Here is a 25,459-nt window from a genome sequence, read left to right on the forward strand (position 1 = left end):
GCAGCTGATGCCATGGGGTGTCACACACATTCTCCAAAGCCTACAGGACAGAAATGGCTTGGTTTGGGTAGAAGAAGATTGGGTAGATTTGATTATAAATCAAATCCATTAAAAGAGAACACTACTGCTTTTATATCTCAGATGACTTCTGTAGAATACTGCAGTTACATAAGAAATGGCCTCCTAAAAAGACAGTCAGAAAGTGGTAATTTGGGTCAGCTTTACACCCTTCCTTCCTATACAAAAGAAAGGAGCACCTGGAGACTGAGACACTGACATCTAGCGGCTGTCGTGCAAGGTCTAACATTTACACATACTGCTTGGGGTAAAGAGACTAACAATAAATCAGTAACTGGGCATCTCTAACTTGCTTGCTCTATTCCTATACATAGAAAATTTGCTTATTTGTTCAAATTTCATCCTAACCCTGCTTTCTAAACATCATACACACCTGAAATTTTCTCAAGTAGAAGAATGTGAACTTCATGTGCACCGCGTATATTTGCTTTGTAGGCTGCGCTGACGTAAATGAAACCTGAATGCTTATATGAAAAAATCTAAACATTAGATTTTTAAGAGTAGTTTAAGTTTTTACACCCTCCAAACTATGAAATATAATAAGCCATCATGCAATAGTTAAGTTACCTGAGGTGAGCCAAATAGGTACGAGTTATATAACTCAACGCACTACCTTCTCAAAGAATTCTTGGATTTATGCAGCTCTGATTACAGCACATCTATTAGTCAGAGCTGTGTTTACTCTTTAGCCACTCTTTAACAAACTTTTATAAAGGCTAGGACAAACTCATTTTGATGATGTAGAGTTTAGAAGAGCCCTGTATGAAAGCATGCTGAATAGTTTCTAGTAAAAAGAAGTTGTGCTTAAGCACTGGAAGACACTGTTGGGGAAAAAGAAGACTGGCCTCTATACACGTTGTAACAGATCATCGGTGAGAGGGGAGAAAAAATCTGAATGAATTTGGATTTGGTGAAAACTGATCAAATTCCACTGCTCTTGAGTGATATTGCATTAATTTACTCTTTTTTTTTCCTTAAGTATTACTGAATATACAAAATATCCAGATTCTAACATAATTAATGTGAAATTTCCTTTCCTCTGTTTTCAAAGTGGAAGCCAACTGTTGAAGTCTTTGGGCTTATTCATGTTTACTTTCTGTGAGGCTTGTCAGGAACTGCACTCATAAATTGTTGCATCTTGTTAGCATTGAAGGTGTCTTCCAGGCTACAAATAAAAGTTATGTTCTACCAATCCACTGTTTAAAATAAATACATAACTGAAGACTAGGAGAATTGATCATCAAATATAAATTAATAGAAGTATCTTCAGTTGTTTAAGGTCTATTTTAAAATGGTTAATAAAAAAAGCTGGAGGTGCAACATAGCACAGAGCAGCAACCCCTTCCTCAGCACTGCTACTGCAACATGTCCGAGCTCTTCAAGAATTCAGTAGTGAGGAAGTTAATCTAATCGGGGAAAACAAAAGGAATGCTTAATCTCTATACTGAAGGCTTAATCTCTATATTGAAGGCTTAAAAATATAAATTCAAAATTCTGGCAACAAGTCAAAAAATTCTGCATGAGGACAGATCCATAGAGCTAGCTTTTATAAAAATACACCATACTACATGTTTTATTTAGGGATTTAATTTATATACCACAAATACTGCTTTTCATATAAGTACAATATAATACAGTTTTATTTATTTAACTGCTGGTGTTCACTTTGGATCATGAACTCAATGGCATGCTGTGCTGTCAAACCTTTAATAAAATGGCCTCTAGTTAAACTTCTCCAAAGTATAAAATCATGCAAAATCTACATCCTATATGATACAACCAGTAAAATAGTTGAAGCCAATAGCCTACAAACAGCCTGGACTATCTTCTGGAGTTTGTTCATGAAATGTCCGTGGGTCAGCCATCATTTTCTTCAGGCAGAAAGGAGGAATTCCTGCTCTGTCTCCGGAATCTCATCACGACCACCGAAACCAGCAACAGTGTGCACAGTTACCAGCCAACAAATCTTTGTTACCTAACGCAGTTCAGACTGTGCATTTAGTCCACATTAAGTCTGGGGTTAGGAAGTTTTACGCTTTCCTCCTGTGACTACAGGTCGTGCATATTCCACAAAGTCATCTATAAGAACAGGCCACGCTCCTAAAGAGAAGTCAAGCAGTTCAGAAATTAATGTATCATTATTAGCAGTAAGTTGGTATAGTCTCTAAATAAAAAGGATCAGAAGGTCACTTTGACTTTCTGGCCTAGATTAGCTTTACAATCATCGATTCATTCATTAAGGTTGGAAAGCCCTCCAAGATCACCTGGTCCCACCATCCCCCTGCCACCAATGTCACCACCAAACCATGTCCCCAAGCACCAGGTCCAACCTCTCCTTGCACACCCCCAGGGACGGTGACTCCACCACCTCCCTGGGCAACCCGTCCCAGTGCCTGGCTGCTCTTTCTGAGCAGAAACATTTCCTCATTTCCTACCTGAAACATGCATGACACAATAAACACTAGAGAAAAACTCCTAAATAGTAAAAAACATTGCATCTCTTCTTGAGCAATAGTTCTTCATACAAACAAAATGCATTTAAAGCACAGTGCCATGTTACAAAGTTGATAAACAGTTGATAGAAAAACCATGGCATTTCTATTAGAGTCATTCATAACCCAGTAAATATTTCTGTAAACAGCCATTCCAAACTGGGATTTGTAAGATTAGGGACAGTGTAAGTTTCTTTTAGGTTCATTAAAACAAAACAAAACAAAAGCTTATGTAGGCATTCTTGCAAGTGGAAAAGTATTTAGCCTTGCATTTAACAGCATTTTTGGTACAATAACAATTTTACTGTGACTCTTGTAGCATGACAGGTTGAAATAGTGTGTGCTATATCACTGTGTGACAGTATCTTTAATTCCATCTACATGTTATGTCAAAATTCTTATCATTAGTTTTGGCAACAAGTATGTTACCCTAAATTTGCAACTAAACCATGTAAGAAATTGAAACAAAAGGTTTCAGCATGTCCTGATGTACGCTTGTAGTAGCATTTCAGTTCTGCTGCACCAACTTTTGCAGATAATTCAAGTACTGCTTTACCTTCTTCATCATAGTTGGACATATCATCTGCAATCATATTTCCAAAGTCTAACAGAAGATTCCACGTATCTTTTGGAATTGATCTTTTATGATGTTCCTGCAAAGGAAGAAAAATGGTACTGTTTAGTACAAACTATTTTCAAATTCCATGGTAGTATGGCAGAACTTTATTTTGACATGTACAGAAGATATTGATGTTTTACACTATTTATTTTTAAAAGTTGAGCTCTTCCAAAGAAAACTATAAAATCATTACTAAAGGATGCAAAAAAAAAAAAAAACATCTCAGCCTCTCAAACAACTCTCTTCTTCACCACTGTGTAACATCTGCATTTGCTCCACTTGTTTTCTCCAGTCTCCTTTTCCCCACTTCCTCCTATTTTCCCATACGACCTCCTAGTCTGATTTCAGGTATGCTCCTTTCACCTCATTCACATGGAACAGTTTCCAGCCCAGCCAGTTTGAACAACACCCCAAAAATGTGTGCTCCTCTGACCCCTTGGGAAGCCAACTGCTTAGCCCAAAGGAGAACACTCAGCTATTGCTGGATCTTTCTCCCACCTTAGCAAGCAGAAACAGTTCATAAAGGATGGTCAATAAAGCACTGCAGCTGTTGTAAAGGAAATCAGCAGAAATATATGTGGGGAAACAACTTGAAACAGTTTTGAGCTGTAGGATTAGGTCAGACCACCTAGAACTCACCTCATCCATTGATACTGCTATAGTACTTGAAGACAACAGGGGTGACTAATCAGGAATTCAACGTCAGCCCTAATGCCTAGACCTGGTTTGCAGCAAGTTGTAATTGCATGTAAAGAATTAGTGTTTTGTTTGTTTTGTTCTGTTTGTGTGTGTGTATGTGTGTGGTTGTTTTGTGTTTTTGTTGTTGTTGTTGTTTTTTTAAAGCATTAACACTCTGAAATATTGAGAACAAGCTGCTTTTCTAAAAACCTGGAACTTGATCAAAATGAGGCTGACATCCATCACAACAGCAAACACGCACCCTTACTCAAGTCGAACATTACACTTTTTGCAGCCAAGACACAACAAGCAAACAAATCTTTTGGAAAAGGTTCCTTAAAAAGAAAAACAAAAACATGCCCTAAGGAGTCCTAGCTTGCTGTTTTCTTAAGTTGATTTTTTTTTTTTAATCTAAACATTTTTTTTTTATCATTTACATTCAGGTTAAATACTTATAGCAAAATAAGACACTATATTCCATCTTCTAGAGTACTGCTTGAAGCAGAGATCTGTAGAACAGTTTGTTGTAACAACCTTGATCACATAGCCTAGTGGGATGTTGTATTTTGATACTTTAAGTGTTAAGTGTATTAAGGCAGTTAAAATGTGAAATGTTTTCACAAATTCTCTTTATGAAACTCTTACGTATAGACAGTGAATAAAATAAACATAATATCCAAATTTTTTAGAAAAAAAGTAAGATATTCTAAAAAGCATACGCTTAAAAATATAGAAATAAATATAGGAAAGACTTGCTTCTAAACTACAGGTAAAAAGTAAAACTGAAAACTAAAGATAAATTATACACGATATAATATTATACAAAGGTTTTCTGATAGCATATAGAAATACCAGTGTAGAAATATGGATGAATCAATTGGCTCTTAAATAAGAATATTTTGTGATTCCTAAAGTTTAATTTATGCATCTTTACTCCACTGCCCACAGAACTGCACTGGTAACACAAAACTACCAAGATAAGTTCACAACTATTATCTAAAATATGAGTCAGAATAATTACTTGGACAAAAACTTTCACTAAGAAGTCATCTCTCGGGTTAAGTCAGTCATAACACAACTTACTTTGTAAAAAGACCCAATTTATGCATTAGTACCACATAAGGTATGGTAAAATATATGGCTGGCAACAATCATAGCTGTCTTGAGAATAAAGACAGCATAGGTTCAATCTACAATTATGGCTTCATTTCATGCAGCAGCTTTCTTAAGGTGGGAGAACACAGGACTGTGCAAGCAGAACGCACTGCTGCTTTGCTACATCTGTTTGCTTCCTCCTCAATTAGAAAATTACACAAAGATGATTTAATTTGGCTTGATTTAAGACTACCTTATATCAGTCTTCAAAAAAGAAGTTAAAAGGAAATATTCATAGGTCCTGTCTTTTTATTGTAAGCACAGCATCATAGAAGTCAGACTACTGTGGACTAAGGTGGGAAGGAATAAAGTCCGTACTTACCAACAAGAATTTATTCCAAAGATCTAGGAATTTAAATCTTCCTGACAAGACTAAATTCCAATACGCAATTGCCATTTCTAGATCTGCAAGAGACAAAGCAAAACATTTAATATTACAGTGTATTATATGCATTAAAACTGTTAAGATTAAACAATTAATGCTTCATCCAGTATATTAAGATACAAATTTATTACATTCTTTTGAAATTCTTACAATCATTACCAAGAACTGCTCTCTATAGTAACCCAAAAGGCAGAAGAAAAGCAGTAATGGTAAAAATTGCACGTTGAACATTACAGTCAAAGATTAAAGTCTCTTTGTCACCACCCAGCAGTGCATTATTAAAGTTACTCAATCTAGAAACAAAACAATAGTTATCAATAACCCTGCCACAAACTTAGAGAACACACCCATAAAAAGAAGGCAAATATTGATAGAAACCCGGACATTCAAGTCTGCAGGTGCCAGCCACTGTTTATTTACCACATTTTAGACACACCTAACTTGGAAGGGAATTTAAGGACAAGAGGGAATAAAAAAGATTTGTCTGGGTATAATAATTCTACAGCACCCCTTACAGCAATATAAACTTCTGATAAGTGATTGTAGAAGAAGAAAAACCCCTACACAAAACTGAAAACATAAGACCAAGTAAGCAGATCTTATTCCACACCACAGTGAGTGGTCTAGGAGCAAAGCTCAGCTCATGCATGCCAAGAGGAGGATGCAGCACTGCCACAGATTCAAGCAGAACAGTAACAGCAGTATTAGATACAGCATTAGGGTAGAAATAAAACTTTTCTTGAAGGCCTGTTTCATCTCAGCAATCCGCAATAGCTAACCACTTCTGTCCCTGGTCCCACCCGTAATACCACTAAATACAGTGGTGTGTGCACACTGCTGTGCACCAGCAAAATAAAGGCACATCCTTTCTTAAACCACAACATTCAGTGTTTGCTTTCAGTGTAGGTTAAGCACAAACCAAACACGCAACTTAACAGAAAGGATCACCACAGCAGCTGAGGAGGAAGGCTGACCTACCTACAAGAGAGGGGTGTGGTGCTTGGAACTGCACATATCCTATTACAAACCAAAAGCCACTGTGCCACCTGAAATCAAGTTTCTCAACACAGCCAGCTCCCTAGAGTCTGTATGATGGGGGGCTGGGGCCCAAAGTTAAGCACAGCAGTTAAGATGAGGCAGACAATTGCTGTACATCTAATACCAAAGTCCTACCAAAGTCAGATGTCTTGGCCAACGAGCTCACTTTCCACAGAAAACGCTGTTTAATAGCTTTTCCTTGCTGCTTCGGTATGCAAATTAATTATTCATATCTGTTATCCCAAATGAAAAGCAAAAGAAGCGGGAAGGGAGAAACTCCCACAATCTTACGGGTTTCTAAATTTCACCGTGAAGCGACTGGCTTTGATCCCATTCACTCAGGCTTCATTATGAAGCCTCAACTTTTCCAAGCTGATCTTGTGAGCATTGGCAAGCGTTAAGCAAAACGCACTTTGATGAAAAACAGTTTTACAGCATGAGAGTTTTTATACTTCAGATGAAATATTCCTTGGAAAATGGGAGAAGGTACAGGCAAGGAAGCAAAGATGGTTAGAGGTACTGCAGAAGTGCTAAAAAGGAAAGAAGATGCCACACTTCCTTGGTTTATTTGGGTATTTGCAGCATTATGTTTAGCATTATTTTAAAGTAATCCTGATTGCAGCAGCATTATATTCAACACAATGTAAATAAAAATATTATTTTAATTAATCTGTCACTTGCAGAATATATTACACGTGTGTGCCAACTGACTCTCCTACACAGAGACTCAGGAGTTGGTTGTTGTGACTTACAGGCTTTGAAAAAAGTGTATTTGCCCTACTCCTCCTTTGTTGTTCAGCACAATTAACTGAAAGCCACACAATTAAAAGAGAAGGAAGCCTTGATCCTAGATAAAATTAGCTTGGTGAAGATAAGAAAAATAAATTAAGAAAAAAAAAAAGAAAAGTAAATCTTTCTTATCTGGTTCATAGCAATCACACAAACCCATGAACTGATCCAAAGAGATACTGGAAGAAGTGGACGAGATGGGACTATGACTCTTGGTAACGGTGCTAGTTCACGTGATCGTACCAGTATTTGGGGAATCTGGGCTTTTAGGCGTGCCATGCTGTCAAGGGATATGGCTACACGCAGTTTTGTTTGAAGACATTTCTCTATCTAGGTTGAAAACCTGAGTCCTGGAGGACAGAAAACTGGATTCTTCTGCTGTCAAGGGAGGGTTTAGTCTCACAGAGTTGCAGTTCCTCATTAGGCTGCTGATAGTAGCATCAATCAACTGTGATGCTGTGGAGTGCAGCTGCTATGATGAGCACAGCATTAAAAGATTAAAACAAAACCATCAAAAGAAAGGAAAGGGAAAAAAAGCCATCACAGAATCACAGGAGGTTGGCAGATGCCCCTGGAGGCCACCCAGTCCAGCCCCTGCTCCAGCAGGGCCACCCAGAGCCACTTGCCCAGGCCCACGTCTGGGTGGCTTTCAAATACCTCCAGGGAGAGAGGGAGGCTGCCCAACACCTCTGGCCTCATGCCCTGAGTTCTGCAGCCCTGCAGAAAGATGCTTTGGCAAGGCACAGATTTCTTATGCGCTCTATTTCAATGCTGCACAGTTATGAAAGCATCAATTACAAGTAAAGTGATAATTACAAAAAGTATGCTGCTTTGTACAAAAACCATGCTTCCTATGTTATATATTAATGAAGAAAATTTTAGAGGTGGAAAGGTAAAGACAGATGCACAAACCTCTGGAAACTAATGTCTAAACACGGACCAGCTTGTGTACATGTTGCATGTCATGCAGACCTTTAGTACAGTCTGAGGAGTTTGCATACACTGAAACAAAGCTTCATTATCGAGATGTTTGGCTTTCTGGATACCTAGTCTAGGTACACAATACAGCATCTCTACAGCTTTCTGCAGTGAAACCCTGAGGACTAATTGAATCACCTACAGGTGGTATCAATTATTTAAAGTTATCTAAGCTGAAATTATTAAAAATATCAAAAAAAAGTAAAACTAGAACTCAAGAAGGAGGAAATGGATAGCAAAGTAATATTTTAATTATTTCAAACGTTTTGCTGTAATAATGGTTATTACAGTAAACATGCTTTAGTACATTTTAGTGTTAGCTTTAATTCGAAATGTTAGGAACTCCTTTTATTTATACTGTTTTTACACTATTTAAGAGATTTACATTTATTTTCACAGTCAGAAATTAATGATCTTGTGACCAGCATGATCTATTTTGAAACAACAAAACACATCCTAAATTTGTTAGAAAAATGAAAGCCTCAGCCTTTTCTACCCTCATTGAACAGAAAGCTTAAAAAGTGGAAATAAATTAGCACAATTAATGCAGGAGAAATAGGCTACCAGCTAAATAGCTTGTACCTACCTTCAAGGTTAGATTGAATGCTTATTTTGTTAGTAAAAATTTTAGAAATTAAAGACAAATTAAATGAAGTTTCTTACTCCTTTGCTATGATTTTGGACACGGGGAATGAAGTCACTGCATACAAGTAATCAAGGAAGTGAGAAAATGGATAAATCAGCAGACAGCAAGGGACTGACTGGAGAGGAGGATTTACGAGGAACATGAAATTAAGTTCATTTAGACCTGCTGCGCCAAAACAGCTCTCTGGGACTGCAGCACTCACTTGTCATCCTCTGCCAAGCAGAGCTTTCCAGCTCTCTCAGATTGCCCTACCAACAGAGCTGTTTATGCAGTCGTGTTTGATGCTGTCAGAATACTAAACCTAATTCATCTAAATTACTGACATAACTGCAGAGAAAAAAGCAGAGAGCATTGCATTGGCCTCCCAAGTACATATTAAGACCTTTAAGTTATTTATAAGAATACTTCAGTATTAGTCACTGTTGTCCTTAAAATCCGTTATTAGCCTGCTGACTAGGTTCTGCACAGTATGATAGAGTGTAGCATGTTTTAGAGCTTGGAAATAAATCATTTGTCTTGATTTCCCCTCGAGATTAACTGATTGTACCAGTATTGCCTTCTTCTTCCTCTGCTGATGTTTAACCTTCTTATCAACATTGTAAAGCTTTGCTACATTACACAAGTCCTGTGAAAGGCGATGAGCAGCTTGTTAAAAGCCTCAGTGCTCACTTACTCAAGGAGTACTGTCTCAAACTACAAGGGTAGGATTTTTTACACCAAGAAGTATCAGGCAGTGCTTCCCAGTCCACCTACAGCCACAAACCAAAAAATTAGCAAAGAATGTAACATAAAGCTTTTAGGAGGAAAGAGTTACTTCTATTAAATCAGTTAATAAAGAATTAAAAAAAAAAAAAAAAAGAAAGAAATAAAAACGCCTTTGAGGCTTTCTCTCCTCACTGCAGTAACCAAACCTTCCTTTACAGATCTGAAAACAAGAGTAGCCTGCAAACTCTATTGTACCCAAACCAGCATAAAAATTTAATCTGGACAGGTGCAAGACAAATCTATTTTATCATTCAATTGACTTATAATAGTATAAGTAACCTTTGTAAGAGATGGAACTTCAGATGTTTTCTTTAAAATTATGTAAATTCCCCTACAGAATCATTGGGTTGATCTCTTCTATTTTGTTCACAAGCAAAAATCATACCTCTAAGAAAGCTAAAACAAACTGCATCGTACAAATAATTACTTTCTTTCAATACAATTCCTAGACATGGTGCACAAATTGGTGTAGATTTGGGAACAGTGGAAACTGGTGTGAATCTAAGGAATTGGACTATCACACTACCCTCACCAAAAAAACATCAAATGAATACTTGCAAGATTCAGTGAGTTACTTGACTCCTTGTATCCTCATCTCTGAATGATTTTAAGAGTCTTCTTAGGCCTCCAAATTACTAAGGATATGGACACAAAAATTAGTTTCTTTCCTAATAAGAGTATTCTTTTTTTCTACATTCAAATAAAATCTACAAAGCAAAACAGCAAGAAAATAGCATCAGGACTCAACCTGGGAACCCTTCATCAAACTGTCAAGTGTTTAGAGCAAAATAGCCCTTATCTGCAATTAGTAGCTCCCCCCCCTGAAGGAATAGACAAGGCAAAAAATAGAGAAGGGGTATGAAGTGAACGCTGGACGTGGCTGAACTCAGGATCCAACTGAGTTGTCTCCATTCATCCCTGCAAAGCCGTAAGCAAGGAGCTTCCCAGCACTCCACGTTAGCAGCGTCAGAATTACATCTCTGTGGTGGACAGGGAAGAGTGGTGAATCACAGGATGCAGATTTCAGAAGAGCTCTGCAGGAATCAGTCAGGCTCTGACTGCTTATTAACCACCTCACTGATAGCAGGCTGATTCCATGCAGAACCTTTCATGCTCATTATCTCAAGCATCAACTGCACAAAAGCAAATAAACTGCTCCTGACTGTGAGCTTGGCTTAGAAGAAAGTAAACATCAGTTTGAGCACAGGATAATAAGCCTGATTAAAGATTTTAAGATTGTCTACATCTCTCCAGATCTCCCCACGTACAGTTCAAATAAGCTATGACAGATGACTTAAAGTGGACTGGGTAAGTAAGAGCCAAACATGAGTAAAAGAGTTAACATGAGTAAGAGTTAACAAGGCATTACTACAACTGGCAGTTATGCCACACTTCTGCTGCTGTTACTGGCCTCTTTTCCTCAGAGCACCCTGTCCTATACTGAACTTCTCTGAAATTGGTGGCATTTTCTGAATGGAAAAAAAATGAATAAAACTAAAATAAGGACCAATAAAACTTAGACAGACCAAGGCTATTCAGTATTCACAGACCTCTTCCAAAGATAACATGAAATTCATTTAATTCCCTCAATTTCTTCATCTACTCACTCCTCTAAGTACCCTACAAATGGATCAATCTTCATTGAAAGCGGAGGAAATCCTGGTAACTAGTAAGAAAAAAAGTTATATCCTTGCCTATTGTCTAAGTATTTTTTCAAAGAATCTCAAGCTTCAGATACTGCTACGATGAAAGCTAAAGATGATGTTGCTTCAATTAAAAAGAGCATGTTATACTCATCTGCTCACAGAAGATGCAACCTCCTGGAAGTCCACATACCGGCTGCAAAGATAGTCATTCTTCTGGTCTTGAGGTAACATTTGATTCAAGTCTGAATGCCCTCCTCATGTATCATGTCTTGCTTGATCCCAGGAAACTGGCAGAGAGAAGGAAGCACAACCTTTTGAGCCAGTAAGTAGGCGAAGGGACCACAAAGGAGCGACGAAGGACCCAATCTGCTTTTTGTCTCCATGTTGAAAAGAAGCCGAAGACCGTGAAGGAACACATTAAGTTCCTCCACTGTGCTGAAACAAACTGTAGTAAGACTCCTGAGCATGAGGAATCGCTGGAACACATCTTGTTGGGGCTCAAAGGGAGATCCGTTAAGAGACTCACAATAAGTAACAGGTTTAAAAAAAAAAAACAAAACCAAAAAGAAAGATAGGGCTAAGGCCTTGTTTTGACCTTGAGCAGTGTCCTTAGCAATCTCAACTGCTCTATGTACAACATGACAGAAGATCTGCAATACCGTTCTTTACTACAGTTAACACGCAAGAGCTAGGATGTAAAACATCACTCAGACTGCAGTAGAAAAAGTTAATCTTTGGGAGTAGAAGGTGAGATAAACCTCTCCAAAACTTAACAGTTATTATAACATATATACTAGCAAGACCATGAGGAAGCAGATACACAGGCAAAACTAGTTATTCATAATAATCCTTTGTCTAAGTTTCCTGGCAAATTGGACCTTAATAAACTGCACCTTTTATATTATCTCAAAGATACAAACAAGGCACTCAGATGCAGTTTAATATATCCAAATATTGTGTCTGCCAGGTCCAATATTCAGCCATTGCTGCATGAAACCTTGTTATCTTTCTTCCTGAGTTCTGTCTACCACTTAGAGGGCAGTGGCCTTAACAGTCATAAACATCCATCTTTCTCTTAGCCAACAACCAAATCGATTCAGGTATCAGACGTGACAGCTGGGTCCTAAGTGACATTAATCAGAGCATGTTTTTCTGTTTAAAGGAAATCATGGTAGACCTCATGCAATATGTTTTTGTTTCCTGTATTTCACTGCTTATACAGGCTATTACCTAGGGGTACTAGTACCACTTTTTACTTTTTAAAGAGTATATTCCTTACTGAAGCAAACTACTTGATAGTATTAATAAAAATAAGTGGAATATTCAAGTTAGATGAGACTATGGAGCCTACAGATAGAAAGAAAAATTCCCTAGTATCACCAGGTTAAGTGTGGAAAAGAGACTCCTATAAAAGGCAGTCCTGTTTCTAGGAATTAATATCAATGTACTGAACTCTTTGCCTAGTTTGGGGCCTGACAGAATCGATGCAACTGAATGTACTGGAGAGGATTCTTCACATCTAATTATGTACAGGCAGAATTTCTTGCACTAGTTCTGAGTGGAACTACAGGAAGAAATTAAAGAAGCAGTGGAAGACAGGCTGTTCTAAAAATAAATAAAACAAAAAACGGCAACAAAAGAGCCAGAATCACTTTCCTGCAGTGAAATCCACTGTACCATGAAGATGACCATGGTAGGAATCACCAAAAATTCTTCTTTCATCACCAAAAAAATTCCTAAGAAGGGCTTCTGGGCCTTTCCACTCCCACCCTTACAAATGTCAGCTGGTGTAATGAGAGATACTATACTTTTTGCTGATATCTCCTAAAAGAGGAATGTTTGGGACATGGATTTTTTTTCCCCTCCAAGATATGCTTCAGGTAAAAAGCTTCACTGAAACCTGACTGCAATCCCAAAAAGAACTAGAAATTCGGTCTGAAAGCACTGATGGTTAAAGCGAAGCTAGATGTGATCAAATTTAGAGCACGCTGAAGCGCCCTCAAACTGCTACCTACCAGATCTGAGATCCCAAGCAGTTTCTGGGAGACCACACTCAAATTTAATTTCAGTAGTTCTCTGCCAGACTGGGAGAACGTGACTTCTCCATAGGAGTCAGGCCTGTACCTAACGCTGTCCAACACTTCAGTAACTCAGATGAGAAAACAAATGAAACCCTCATTAAATCTGTAACTTATACAAAGCCTGGGAAAAGTGTAGCACGGTAGAAGACGGGACTAGAATTCAAAGTTGTCTGTACAAACTGAAAAAACGCTTGAAAGTAAACGGGGAAGATTTCACTAAGGAGAAACGCAAAGTAATACAGCTAGTAGGACTAATCAGCTGCAGAAACGGAAGACTGTAATCAACTGGGTGCATTGCAGTTCTGCAGAAACCCAGTAACATAATAGATCACAAACTGCTGACATTATCAGTGTTAAAATACAAGCAAACTTAATATTGAGATGTAAAACAAGGAGCAAAGTACCTAAGGCAAATGAAAAGTCCAACTTATTTGGGTACTACAAGACAGGAGAAAGTTAGATCAATTAGACTGCAATGGAAAATACACATGATCAGAGGCTTGGAAGATATAATGTCTTGAAGTAGTTGGTTTTACTCAACCTAGAGACCAAGGGAAGAAACATTTACCTGCCAAATATGTAAGAAGCTGTTCCTAACTGTGAGAAAACAGTTTTCTACGTATTTACTCTGGATGTGTAAGTATTGAACTTCAGATCTCACAAACATAGATTTAATCTGTACACTAGAAAACAATATAAAATAGTAACTATAAGTGTGAGCAAGCATTGACACAGATGTACAAGACCTGTTGTCAGAAAATTAAGAACTTATTAAGCAAAGGCAGCAGCTTCCAAACTTTTTCAGCTAGAGGACTACAGCTAACAGATCTAAAATCTTGCAGATAACTACCGAAACCAAAAAGACAAGATGGTATACATTGCTAGCATACCACTGAACACTTGGGTAGAAGAACATCTGCGAGGAACCGTTTTGGTAGCACTTGATCCCATCTGGCACAAAGGAATGCACTAAACAATCCTTTACCTTTTAAACCGAAAGGCTGCCTGGCATATTGAAAAGGAACCCATGATTCACTGTACTTCCTGATGTTCTTCAGTGGAGATGGTGAAAAAATAAAGTAATAACTGCTGCTTCTGTTTTACGAAAAACAATAAGCAAAGTTGTTTTTTTTGGTTTTTTTTTTTTTTTTTTTTTTTTTTTTTTTTTTTTTTACATATAGAAATTCGTCTGGCAAGCTCGTCTCATTTTTTGTTTCTGTTATAAAAATGTGGTAGCACTTAGCCTGGAGGGTCTTACCATTTTAATTACATCATCTTTTATATAAGTTGTGTTATTAACAATCTGCTACAAATATGGATTTTGTGATTGTCAATGACACAACGTCAAACCTGTTTAGTTTTCAGCTATGAGTATTCATAGGTCATGTGTATTCCTGAGAATCAAGTAATATTCTTTTAGCAGACAGATCACTGCTCTAAGCAAGGAGTGCTACCAGACTTGGTGATTTAAATTCCCAGTACAGCTAAAGGAAAAAAGCAATGGATATTTCAGGCCTCCAAAAAAAAAAATCATATTAAAATATATTTTTTTAACTGACAGGCAGGAAATAATTGCTTTTGTCGTTTTCATTTCATTATTCACTTTTATCTCTACTTTCTATAAGCTTACTGACCTCTCAGTCTTCAAGTCATAATTCAAATGTGAATGTCTGTGGGCAAACACCACTGCTGCAGAATGACACAAGAAAAAAAATTAAGTCAAGGAGCTAGGACAGTTGCTTGGGAGCATCCTGTGTTTACACAGCATTGTGTGTCATCTAATGTGCATGTAGGGAGGAAGAAGAGATCTACACTGTAAAAGGACCTAGGCTGAGGTTTATACCAGCTCATTTAGTAACAAATCAAGTTGTGCATTCTGTCTGCACTGAATTCATAAAAGCATCATGAGCCAAGGCTCCAAAGTCAGTAAGAAAGAAACACACTTTGTACATGAGTGAGATGTGTTCCTGCATCTCCTTGGCAGCAGTCACTGGGACACAAATACCACCCAACTCCATGCAGTTGTGGAGAGAGGGAGGGAAGATGAACAGATAGAAGAAAATAGAGAGTATATAGAGAAGATGATGTAAAATAAAAAAGGACCTCATCCTGTATTAGGGGTAGCTGAAGAGAGAGAGTTCTTAGCCCATAGAAATGCTCTTGTAAGGTAACTGTCTGAACTTTTGCTTACTTTTTTTTTTTTTGGTTTTGTTTTTCCCCCAAAGAACAGGAATAACCTTTAGAATAATCAGAGCAGAAAACAGTATGTAGTAAACACCAAACAGCATTTTTTTTTTCCTTCTCTCTCCCCGCTCCACTGAACACAATGGCATTCCTTGAAAAGAGTCCAGCTCCAAACCTATGCAGCTTTAATTTTTCTTTGGCTAAGCTATCACTGACCTCAAGAACTGAAGAAAATACAGTATCAGTCAATATGCCTGCTCAGCACCTTTTTCTACTCAACCTAGAGCGGCCCAAGTTCACACCAGAGAGAAGCATGTATCTCTGCTGAAATAAGTAGCACCTGATCGGATTTATTTAGTATCTAGAATAACCTTAAGAAACCCCAAAGAAGTCTGACCAAAAATGTCCTCAAAATACTGTGAACTAAGCACTACTTGAAATTAAGGAACAGTAAGTATTGGCAGAATTATTAAAATTCCTCAAACCTGAAATCAGCAACAGTTCCAATCAACTCTTTCTACAGCGTATTTTACACTTGGCTTTCTTTCTCTTCTGCTTAGTTCTGCTACCACTTCAACTTCTAGTGCAAGAAGGCACTTCGGCGTTTTATTGCTGAAAAGTACCATTCTTACAAAACAGGGAAGACAGACATAAATGGAAGGGCTTCCATACCAAATAAACAGAAGTAATGGAACACAACTAAGTTTCCTTTTTCCTCCTCATGTCAAATAAACAGTACATTCAGTTCCATAACCTGGGTTGGGCTGCCTTCCCTCCCTCCCCCCTCTCTTTGTACAGGCTTAGGTGAAAAGCTTTTGCGTCCTATTTCCCAAGTACATGAGTTTCAAGTTGGAGGGGGGCCAATTAAAACAGGAAGCCATTTGTAATATTTCTTTAGGTGTCCCATAAATTCCAACCTCAGCTGTAACCAACCTATTTTTTTTTTTTTTTACCCTGCAGGCTGATAAAGCTAGGCTTTTTAATGCAGAAGCAAGAGAACGAACAACTAGGTGATGAACTTGAACTCTAACCACCTCCACAGAACCTCTACTGGACTATTTCATTTGTGTCTAGAAAGGTGGCATGTGATGCAAGGAAGACATATGTAATAAAAGAAGAAATCGCTGTGAAAGATATAGAAAATGGGACACTGACTAAAAGCTGTCCACAGCTGAAAAAAAAAAAGGACATCAAAAAATTCAAGAGATTATTACTGCATGTAAAGAATGAGGTACAGACACCACTGCTCGAGAAGGTCTAAATATTCTGCTTCTCCTTCCCACTTCTTTGAACAATTTTTGAGAAAGAGTATTTGTTAACATGCTTGCCAAGCAATGTAGACACACAAAGTGGCTAGGCTTAAAACAAAAAACAAAGAAACCAAAAATAATCCCCACACTTTTTAACCATTGCACAAGCGTACAGTGATGATGCTGTTCTACACACAGAATGGGTCTTTTGGAAGTGGACATATATTTGAAGTTTTATCTTACAATTTTCCCCATCTATTCCCAAACTTTTCATTTGAATATAAAAATTGGATTTTTGATTAGAGAATAAAATATTGGAATTTAAATTACATGTCCTTTTCACTCCAACAATATAAGCCACGGACTGGAACAATCTCAAACTTTAGAGAACAACGTAATACTTTATACATCATATGCCTATTTCTGCTCACTAGCTTTGAATCAAATCCATATTACTTATTTTAGAAACTTTACATAAAAACTGTGGGCTAAAGCTAAAAATTCTTGAAAGGACAATATCTTTTGCCTGGTGTTTTCTCCCTCTTTTTAAGCTGATATGGAGATTTTGTTTCAGCTTTATTCTGAGCAAAACAAACATGAGGAGCTCATTAGCTAAGTCTTTTTTTAAAAACAAAAAAAAATGTTTTTTAAACATTTTTTAAACAAAAAATTACATCAGGGGTCTAAGAACTGCAGGAGCTTCCTTTGACAAGAAGAGAGATAACGTCAAAGCTAGCAGAAAATCCTTTTAAATTATCTGTACCAAGGGGACATTAAAGAAGAAATTAATTGAGCAAAGAAGGGTAAGAGGAAAAGTCAGGAAAAAATAATCAATAATGAATTTACTATACAATTGCCAATGAGACAATTATATTATTGGAAGAATTTGGAATCGAGTTCACTGTCTGTAGATATTTTCTCAAATTTTTTCTACTTACCTAGACCTTTTTGTCCAGGGTTTTTAGCAAAGTTGAAAGTAAATTGATAAAAATCTTTGAACTTTGTTGGATCCTTCAGTTCTTGTTCCAGTCGCGGCAATAGAGCTTTTAGTTTTTCTGTGGTGTCACACCTGTTGACAGAGAGATTACAATATTTATATATAATTAAGGGATTTTTTCAGTTTCAGAGCAAAACAAAACAGTAGTTAAGATAAAAAAGTGTCTCTTAAGATAGAATTAAAAAAATTACAATCCTTTACTAAACATTTTTAGGTAGAACAATACATATAGGCCTTCAGAAGGACACAACCTAATCACAAAATCACAGAATTTCTAGGCTGAAGGAGACCTCAAGATCATCGAGTCCAACCTCTGACCTAACACTAATAAGTTCTCCCTTCCCTTTCATAGCTGTTGTAACATAAGCTTTATGTTTTCATCTAATTACACTTTATTTATTCCCCGTTCTACATAAATGAAGAACTGTGTGCTATTTTTACAGCTAATCTTGATGTTAGAGGACTTTCCAACAAAATGAACTATTTGCAAACATCTGCTTGCCACCACTGTATACCTACAGATAAAACCTAGGGAAAAAAAAAAGAGCCTTTGACAATACTTTGAAGGCTGACAAGGTGTTTAACAGCTTGGCACAGGTACACTAAGATGGGATCAAGTTACTGAGACTCTAACAGAAACACATCCCTTGACACAACTGAAGTATTTCCTGTGAAAGTGTATGACCCGACAAGATGCAATTTTAGAAGAAAAAGGGTTTTCCCCACATCAAGGAATCAAATGCATATTCAAGATCTACAGGATATTACCAATACTCTGAACTGCACCTTGATACTCAAAGAGACAGAAACCGGTTTCAAAAAATCTTGCAGATAAAATTTCTCAGTACCTAAACGATTGCATTTATTTTAAAGCTTCAGTAACAATTTTATTAAAGAATGGATGGGTATAGAAAAATCCATACAATGCAGATGTTGTTCTAAATGTCTTGCATATTACAGATTAATAAAAAACAACCTCCCTTGTCTCTAACAGTACCTGGTAGAGGAAAGATGAGGAATTTTGCCAAGTTTTCAACTGAGAGCTTCAGTTTCCTGGGGACATGATCTACCTAACAATAGGAACACTTAACATGCCTTCCTTCTGCTTCCCATTCACACCCTGACAGTGCTATGTGGACTAAGCCTCAAGGAATGTCTTTTCATTCAAATCTTAACCTGTGTTCAATGCTAACAAACCACAGATGCTGCACATCCTGTATGTAACAAAAAGCATTCCAAATTATCAATAAGCAGCATACCAGTGCCAAGCAGGTATGACCAGATTATGCTTCCAAGAACTCTAAAATGGACAGAGAGGTAAAATTCACAGACCTCTGTGAAACATATCATACAGGACATATGATCAACATAACAATGAAGTTACAAAATAACATCCAAGCCAGAAACCATAGGAGGATTAGCAAAATCTTTTTATTTTTAAATCAGTTAAATCAAATAATGCTGGCAGCCTTCAATGTAACAGCATAACTGCTTGACTTCTCCATGGCTAGAAAGTCATAACTATTCTGAATCTATCCAAAACCCAGACTGAAAGGGACAAAATAAAGCAGTGGAGTTCAGATGATGTTAAAAGATCTTTCATCATTTTCTGAAAATCCTTACCTGAAAAGGAAAGCTTAGACACAAGTCAATAACAACAGACTGCTAGGACCCCTGCTTCAAGAAACAGCTACTACATTTGCTCGCAGTTGCTCTACTGTAGAAAGGTATTAATGAAGTGTCATTCTAAACCAAATTAAGTTATTTAACAACTAAAAGTATGCACAATAAACTGTACTTTCTCACTTACCTAATGTAATCTGTTAAAAAATATATATACACATATGTATTTTATATAAGGGTCAAAATGATACATATAATTAATACAACATTTCTTCTAAAGAGTTATACATAAAATATTAATTTATGGTAATAAATGCTTGATTTTATTGCTAAACAGGAGGGTTAGGTTTTAGCCTCTGTCTACTCTCCAGACCAGTTCAATAATTCAGGAAGGAAAAAAAAATCTTTTATTAGTTATGTCACAGTCAGAGCAAATAACTTTTTTCTACCACTGGTACTCTCATTTTTATTTCGGTTCCTTAGAGATATTCTCTACAAATGAAGTATCTAGCACAGAAGGCAATAAAAGAAAACTATATTTTGTAAAACTGGTAAAAAGAAAGAGTTCCATTTGGTGGTGAGAAGATAAAGAATGGAAAGTTCTTCTCTGCTGTGCTATTTCTTCTCAATGCTGAGATTTTTCTTTTTATTTGAAGCTTCTCCAGTGATGTTCATCTGTTAACAGCATGGCATCCAACAAAACCGTAACACGATCATACATGTATTTATGTAAGTTACATAAAAAGATCAGCATATCTTGCTGTACTGTTTAGAATTATTTTGCTTCTACCATTAATATTTTGCAGTAAAGCACCAGTTTACAGAAAACTGGCACTACCGGCCTTTAGCACCTGTTAAGCTTGGCACCATCACTACCAGCTTTTCAAAGCTTCACACTTGATTTAATCAAAATATTTTACACAGAAACTGAGAGCATTACATTTTGAACCATGAAGAAACTGATACTCACCCCAGCTCTGTCATGCCATCTACAAATTCTTTTTTACTAAATTCACACTGAGTAGCTGCCCTGAACTTCCATGCTACAACCAGAACACTGATACTGGCAGGGTCCAGGCTTAAATCATCACAGAACTGCTGAATCCCATCAATGCCGATTTTATTTTCATCTTGCGGGTCTGCAATTCAAAACACAAAGAGGAGAATTATAATTATTCATAAAATCATTTACCAATAGTCATCAGCACAGCTCTGATATGCTGCATATCACAGGTCTTTGGTTTTACATAAGCTTCACTTGAAATCTCGTTATTCAGTGGGTAGATCAAGTATTCTGCAAACTTCCTTAAGAATTGGATCACAACTTTTTCCTAAATGTACAAGCTAGGTTTAACAAAGCAGTTTTGTCTTCTTTCCCACAATGCTCCACGCAAGATCCAAATTTACAGGAAGAAATGCCTGACTGAATCTACAACACAGCAAGGCTGATAAATACATCCACCTGCACAATGTATTTACTGGTTAGCACATGGCTAACTTAAAAAAAAAAAACAAAACAAAACAAAAAACAACTAAACAAAAACTTCCCAGAGATTTTTTCCTGCTAGTGGCAGATGAGAATACACTACAAGTGTACACTGAAATATTTTTGGTTTTTCATTGCAAGCCAGGAAAATCACCACAGCATTGCTCAAATGATGCCTCAGCACACTAGTGGCTTATGATAAACAATACAACTTAGAAAATGTTATGTTTCACTAGTACTAAGTACCTTCTTTAAGATCAGCACCACACTACCTGAATGTTAGGGTTGGTAACAATGCTGTAACTGTAACAGAGTTCTCTCTTAAAAAAAAAAAAAAACACTAAAAATTACACCTTTCATTCTCAAGACTTGAGGTATCCCTCGAGTAAGCTTAAAAAATTAATCCCTTAAGCTGGTAAGATTTTCAACTACACTACTTTAAGTCCTTATTCTATGACTGATCAAAAAGCCAGTTTAAGAAACCTTTTTTTGTTTTGTTGACATAAGATCTCTTTCGCTTTTCCAGACACAGCTACAGTAGCAAACATACTAAAAAGGGAAAGTTAATTTAGCAAAGGTTTACACCCATTACACAAAGAATTATTATGGACTTTTGAGCAGGAATAACAAGTAACAATTCTACTGTGTGCCAGATCTAGTTCTGTGACAAAATGCTTTTTTTATATAACTTGGGAATAACTGAAGATATGAAGGCAAAAAGTGTGTGTGTGTTTTAAAAAATCACTGGAAACATTTTGATGCATTTCAACAAGGACATCCTTATCGTGCTGCATGTCATCCAAGTGATTGGGAACAAAAATGAATTTGTTGCTTTGATAAAGCTGCTAGATAAACAGATAAGACAACTACCACCAAGGGGGCAAAGCAAATGAAAGACCTCTCATTTCAGACTTCAGAATATAATGCAATGTACATAGTAATTCTATAAACCCTAGTGAAAACAGGGATCCCACCTTGTTGAGAAGCCGTGTGAAGTTTAAGCTATATCTAAGCACCTTTTTCTCGGTGCCTAATCAAGTCTGCTGTCTCTTAAATCTTGTGAAAGTTTTGTTAAGTTTACAAGCTTACTGTGATTTGCAGGAGAACACAAAAGGTGTGCTGCTAACCAAAACACAGACATAACTGGATAGACTTCTCTTTGACAAAAATAAATGCTAGTTTCCATTGCTATAATATTATGAATAAGAAATAAATTTGTGATTTTTTAAGATTTAGATATTCTTGGCAGCATTTGTGAATTGGTATATATATTTTCAAGCAAAGGACTGAGAGAAAGAGATACAGACACATACTAAAAACAAAGAGTGGTTCATTAATCCAACTTTTTCCACCTTCTCAGAGGAAATGCTACAGTTTTGCTGATTCTTTGTCTCTCCCACAACTCATTGCCACCTTTTAACAAAATACTGAAGATATTGAAGAGTGTCTATATTTAAAAGAGAATGTGTGGTTTAAAGAGTAGAAAAAAAGAAGTGGAAATACTATTGTAAGAGTAAGATGTAGTATATGTGAAGCAGGCTACATACTACAAGTAGAAAAGTATGTGAAATCATAGCTGATTAATTTTGAGGAGTCCATTTTTTTAAAACACAAGGTTTATGGATCTCAGCAGTGACTGGTAATGATGCTTCCAGTGCACTCTGCATGAACATGTAAAGAACACATGTGTTCCCATCAGATGGCCACATTTCAGAAGTCCCTGTTACCTTGATCGCTCACATTTTTACATACATTCTTACATGACTTTTTTTTTCCCTATTCCTTTTATTTTTCCTATCTTTTTAACAATGCTCCAAAATCAAAGGAAAAAGAAACAACTCTGCCTTTAACCTGCTTCCCTATGGTTTTCCCTCCACGCCTCTCTGAACACAGGCATCATTTTTGCTGTCATAGGCAAGCAGGAAGAATAAATTAAGGATGGAGTTTCAAGACTACTTTTTGAGTTTTCTCATTTTACCGTTTAGTCAGGCTTCTAGCCATAATGTTACCCGACACGCTTTTGATTTCAATGTATAGAAATACTACCATCTTGGAACTAAATTAACTCCCCCAAATATTTGTACAGGAATCATGTGTATTATTTTGCCACCCAAAGTGCATCATGGATATATTTAATAGCAGCCACCAGCAATAAAACCAGTTCCGTAATACGCTCTCCTCTCATTTCTACAATACATAGCTGAGACTTTCTTCATTACAGGTTTAGTTTTCTGTTGTGAATTTATCTGAAACTCTACAGGAATACCTAAGAAAGCTGTGTATCGGAATACTGAGAACATTTAAAACCTCTCTCGTTCTTACCTCCCTGCTACGTACAGAGTAAGAAGCACAAGTTAGCAGAGGGAAGAGTAGCAATATCACCCCAAAGGAAATTTAAAAAAACAAATGAAACCCAACACAAAAAAAAAAAAAAAAAAAAGAAGCCTTACCTTTGTATCGATTATACAATTGTTCTAATTTCTTCCTGTCTACTGAATTTTTCATGGATTCTTTGTAGTACAAGTCTGGGTTCTGGAAGTAGTTGTCTGTTGCCACTTCTAGTTTCCACTCATTCTGCATTAAGCAGTATATAGCAGTCCTTTCCCCAGCCTGGGTAAATGCCATAAACTGCCGGACCTTGTCCTTCTGTGACGATTTAAGCTTATGCTTTGGGATGCAAAAGAAGCAGGAAAGCCAATGAAGCTAATCCAGAAGTTTGTTTCAGCATTCTACTACTAACGCCTATAGTTAAAAGGGTTTAGTTTTCTTGTTGATGGTAACTTTCACTTCAGAATTATGGGAAGACAAAGCCTCGTTCTTCTGCAGTTAAAAAGACAGCATTTTATTCTGAAAGTCGAAACGACAGCATCTACACGTACATTTTTAGCAAAAAATATTCTGTCAGTAATAGACTTACGCCTTCTATGCAAGCATCTTTTCTGTAACATCAGCAAACACAAATTTCATCATATAACTATAGGGCTATCTTCTGAAAACATAAACATATAAACAAGGAATCACACAGGCCTGATGTACAGATTCTCAGGTCCTGTACAAGCCCTCTGTGAATGGAGAAAGTGAGAAACGTGCTTAAAGGTTTTCCTGATTTGCTAGCGCTAATTCAAAGTTTAATCATTTTAAGTGATCAACTGAAAGTCAGAAGCATTTCTCACATCTTTTTGTTAGCAACTAGTAACTTTTGCCATCAGAAGATGCAAGACCGAAAGAAAATAAAGCACACACACCCCAGAGGTTTGCTGAATGCTGCAGCGAGTCCACAAAGTTCCCGTAAACATGATCTAAAACTTTAATTTACTCTGAAAAAAAGCTATTTACACTATTAGCACATTAATCAAAATAGTGGCCTGTTGCAGCAGCATGGAGGAGCCACGGAGGGGTCCCTCTTAATGAGGGCTAATTGCAGCAGCCGCCTCTCTGCAACACCCCCAAGTTTATGGGATAAAAAAAGAGGTTGGAGATGGGATTTTTTTTGGGGGGGGGAGCAAACCTGCTGTTAACATTGATCAGTGTGATTCTGTGTGAAGAAGGGGGTTGCTTACATCCAACTCTTTTTTTTTTTTTATTGTGTTTTGGCACCACCTGATTCGGCTAAGCCACGCTTGGTGTAGCTGTCGGACCAGGATGTCTTATCTGAGAAATTTGTCTGAAGCTGCTTAGGGCTGCCTGGAGGACGAGGCTGGATGGGGGTGTCCTAAGCAGGAGCGGGACGGGGAGCACTGCAGGTTGGGGCTCACGGCCCCATCCTAGGGCTGCCTCCTTATCTCTGGGGCACACGCGGATCCTACAGATGAACTCAGGACACGCAACGCGTGGCACAGGCAAGATACAAACGGCATTTTTTTCCCCAATTTTATATAAGCAGGCACCCATAAAGCTTATTTTTTGCGTAACACCCCAGAAACCACCACCAGAAGGGTCTTTTGGGACAAAACCCCCTCACTTCTGACAAAACCTCAGACACCAGACCCCAACTCCTCATTACCCAAACCCCTGAGCCGGGGGGTCGGGGGTGTGTGGGGGGGGAACCCCAAAAACGCCACAACCCCAGACGTGAGGGGACAGACAGCGGGACGGACAGAGGGACACGGAGGGGGGGGGGCGCTGCGTGTCCTCCCGCAGCCCAAAAAAGGGCAAGGTACGCGGCTGCCGCCTGCCTGCCCGCCTCGGGTCACCTTCCCGCTGCCTGGCACCGGGGGTGGGGACACAGCGGGGGTGACACTGAGGGTGGGGGGGTCCCCGCTCGCCCCCCCCCCAACCGTCCTCAACCGTCCCCAACCGTCCCTGCGCCCCCCCTCAGCCGCAGCCCCGCCGCCTACCATGGCACCAGCAGCGCTTCGCCCAACTTCACCGCCCGCCGCCGCCTCCCGCGCAGGCGCTGAGGAGCAGCAGCGCCGCCTCCTCCTCCTCCTCCTTCCTCCTCCTCCTCCTCCTCCTCCTCCTCCTCCTCTTCTTCCTCCTCCTCCTCTTCCTCGCTTAGGCCGCGGCCGAGCGGCGGACTACATCTCCCAGCGTGCCCCGCGCCGCGCCGCACCGCCCGCCTAACGGAGC

General features: G+C 38.0%; 1 protein-coding gene across 2 annotated transcripts; it reads right to left on the reverse strand.

Moving 5' to 3' along the window:
• Nucleotides 1–1,643: 1,643 nt before the first annotated feature.
• DCUN1D2 (defective in cullin neddylation 1 domain containing 2) lies at nucleotides 1,644–25,368 on the reverse strand. Of its 2 annotated transcripts, none has more exons than XM_068679096.1 (7): nucleotides 25,228–25,368; nucleotides 23,341–23,557; nucleotides 20,375–20,543; nucleotides 17,723–17,853; nucleotides 5,345–5,427; nucleotides 3,127–3,223; nucleotides 1,644–2,178 (listed from the first exon to the last, which is right to left on the reverse strand). In XM_068679096.1, the coding sequence occupies exons 1-7, from the start codon at nucleotides 25,228–25,230 to the stop codon at nucleotides 2,099–2,101; spliced, it is 780 nt and encodes a 259-aa protein (XP_068535197.1). In that variant the 5' UTR covers nucleotides 25,231–25,368; the 3' UTR covers nucleotides 1,644–2,098. The 2 variants fall into 2 exon arrangements, with proteins under 2 accessions (XP_068535197.1, XP_068535188.1); XM_068679087.1 differs by lacking the exon at nucleotides 25,228–25,368 and adding an exon at nucleotides 24,136–25,127.
• Between the last annotated feature and the right edge of the window lie 91 nt (nucleotides 25,369–25,459).

Source organism: Anas acuta, chromosome 1 (assembly GCF_963932015.1).
Source record: "Anas acuta chromosome 1, bAnaAcu1.1, whole genome shotgun sequence".
Classification (NCBI taxonomy): Eukaryota; Metazoa; Chordata; class Aves; order Anseriformes; family Anatidae; genus Anas; species Anas acuta.

Coding starts and splice junctions, on each gene's coding strand:
- DCUN1D2 (XM_068679087.1), bottom strand. CDS start 24,186: ATGTTTACGGGAACTTTGTGGACTCGCTGCAGCATTCAGCAAACCTCT. Junction 20,544..23,340: donor ATTGTATAATCGATACAAAG/GTAAGGCTTCTT, acceptor TTTGAATTGCAG/ACCCGCAAGATGAAAATAAA. Junction 5,428..17,722: donor CCCTGGACAAAAAGGTCTAG/GTAAGTAGAAAA, acceptor TGTCTCTTGCAG/ATCTAGAAATGGCAATTGCG.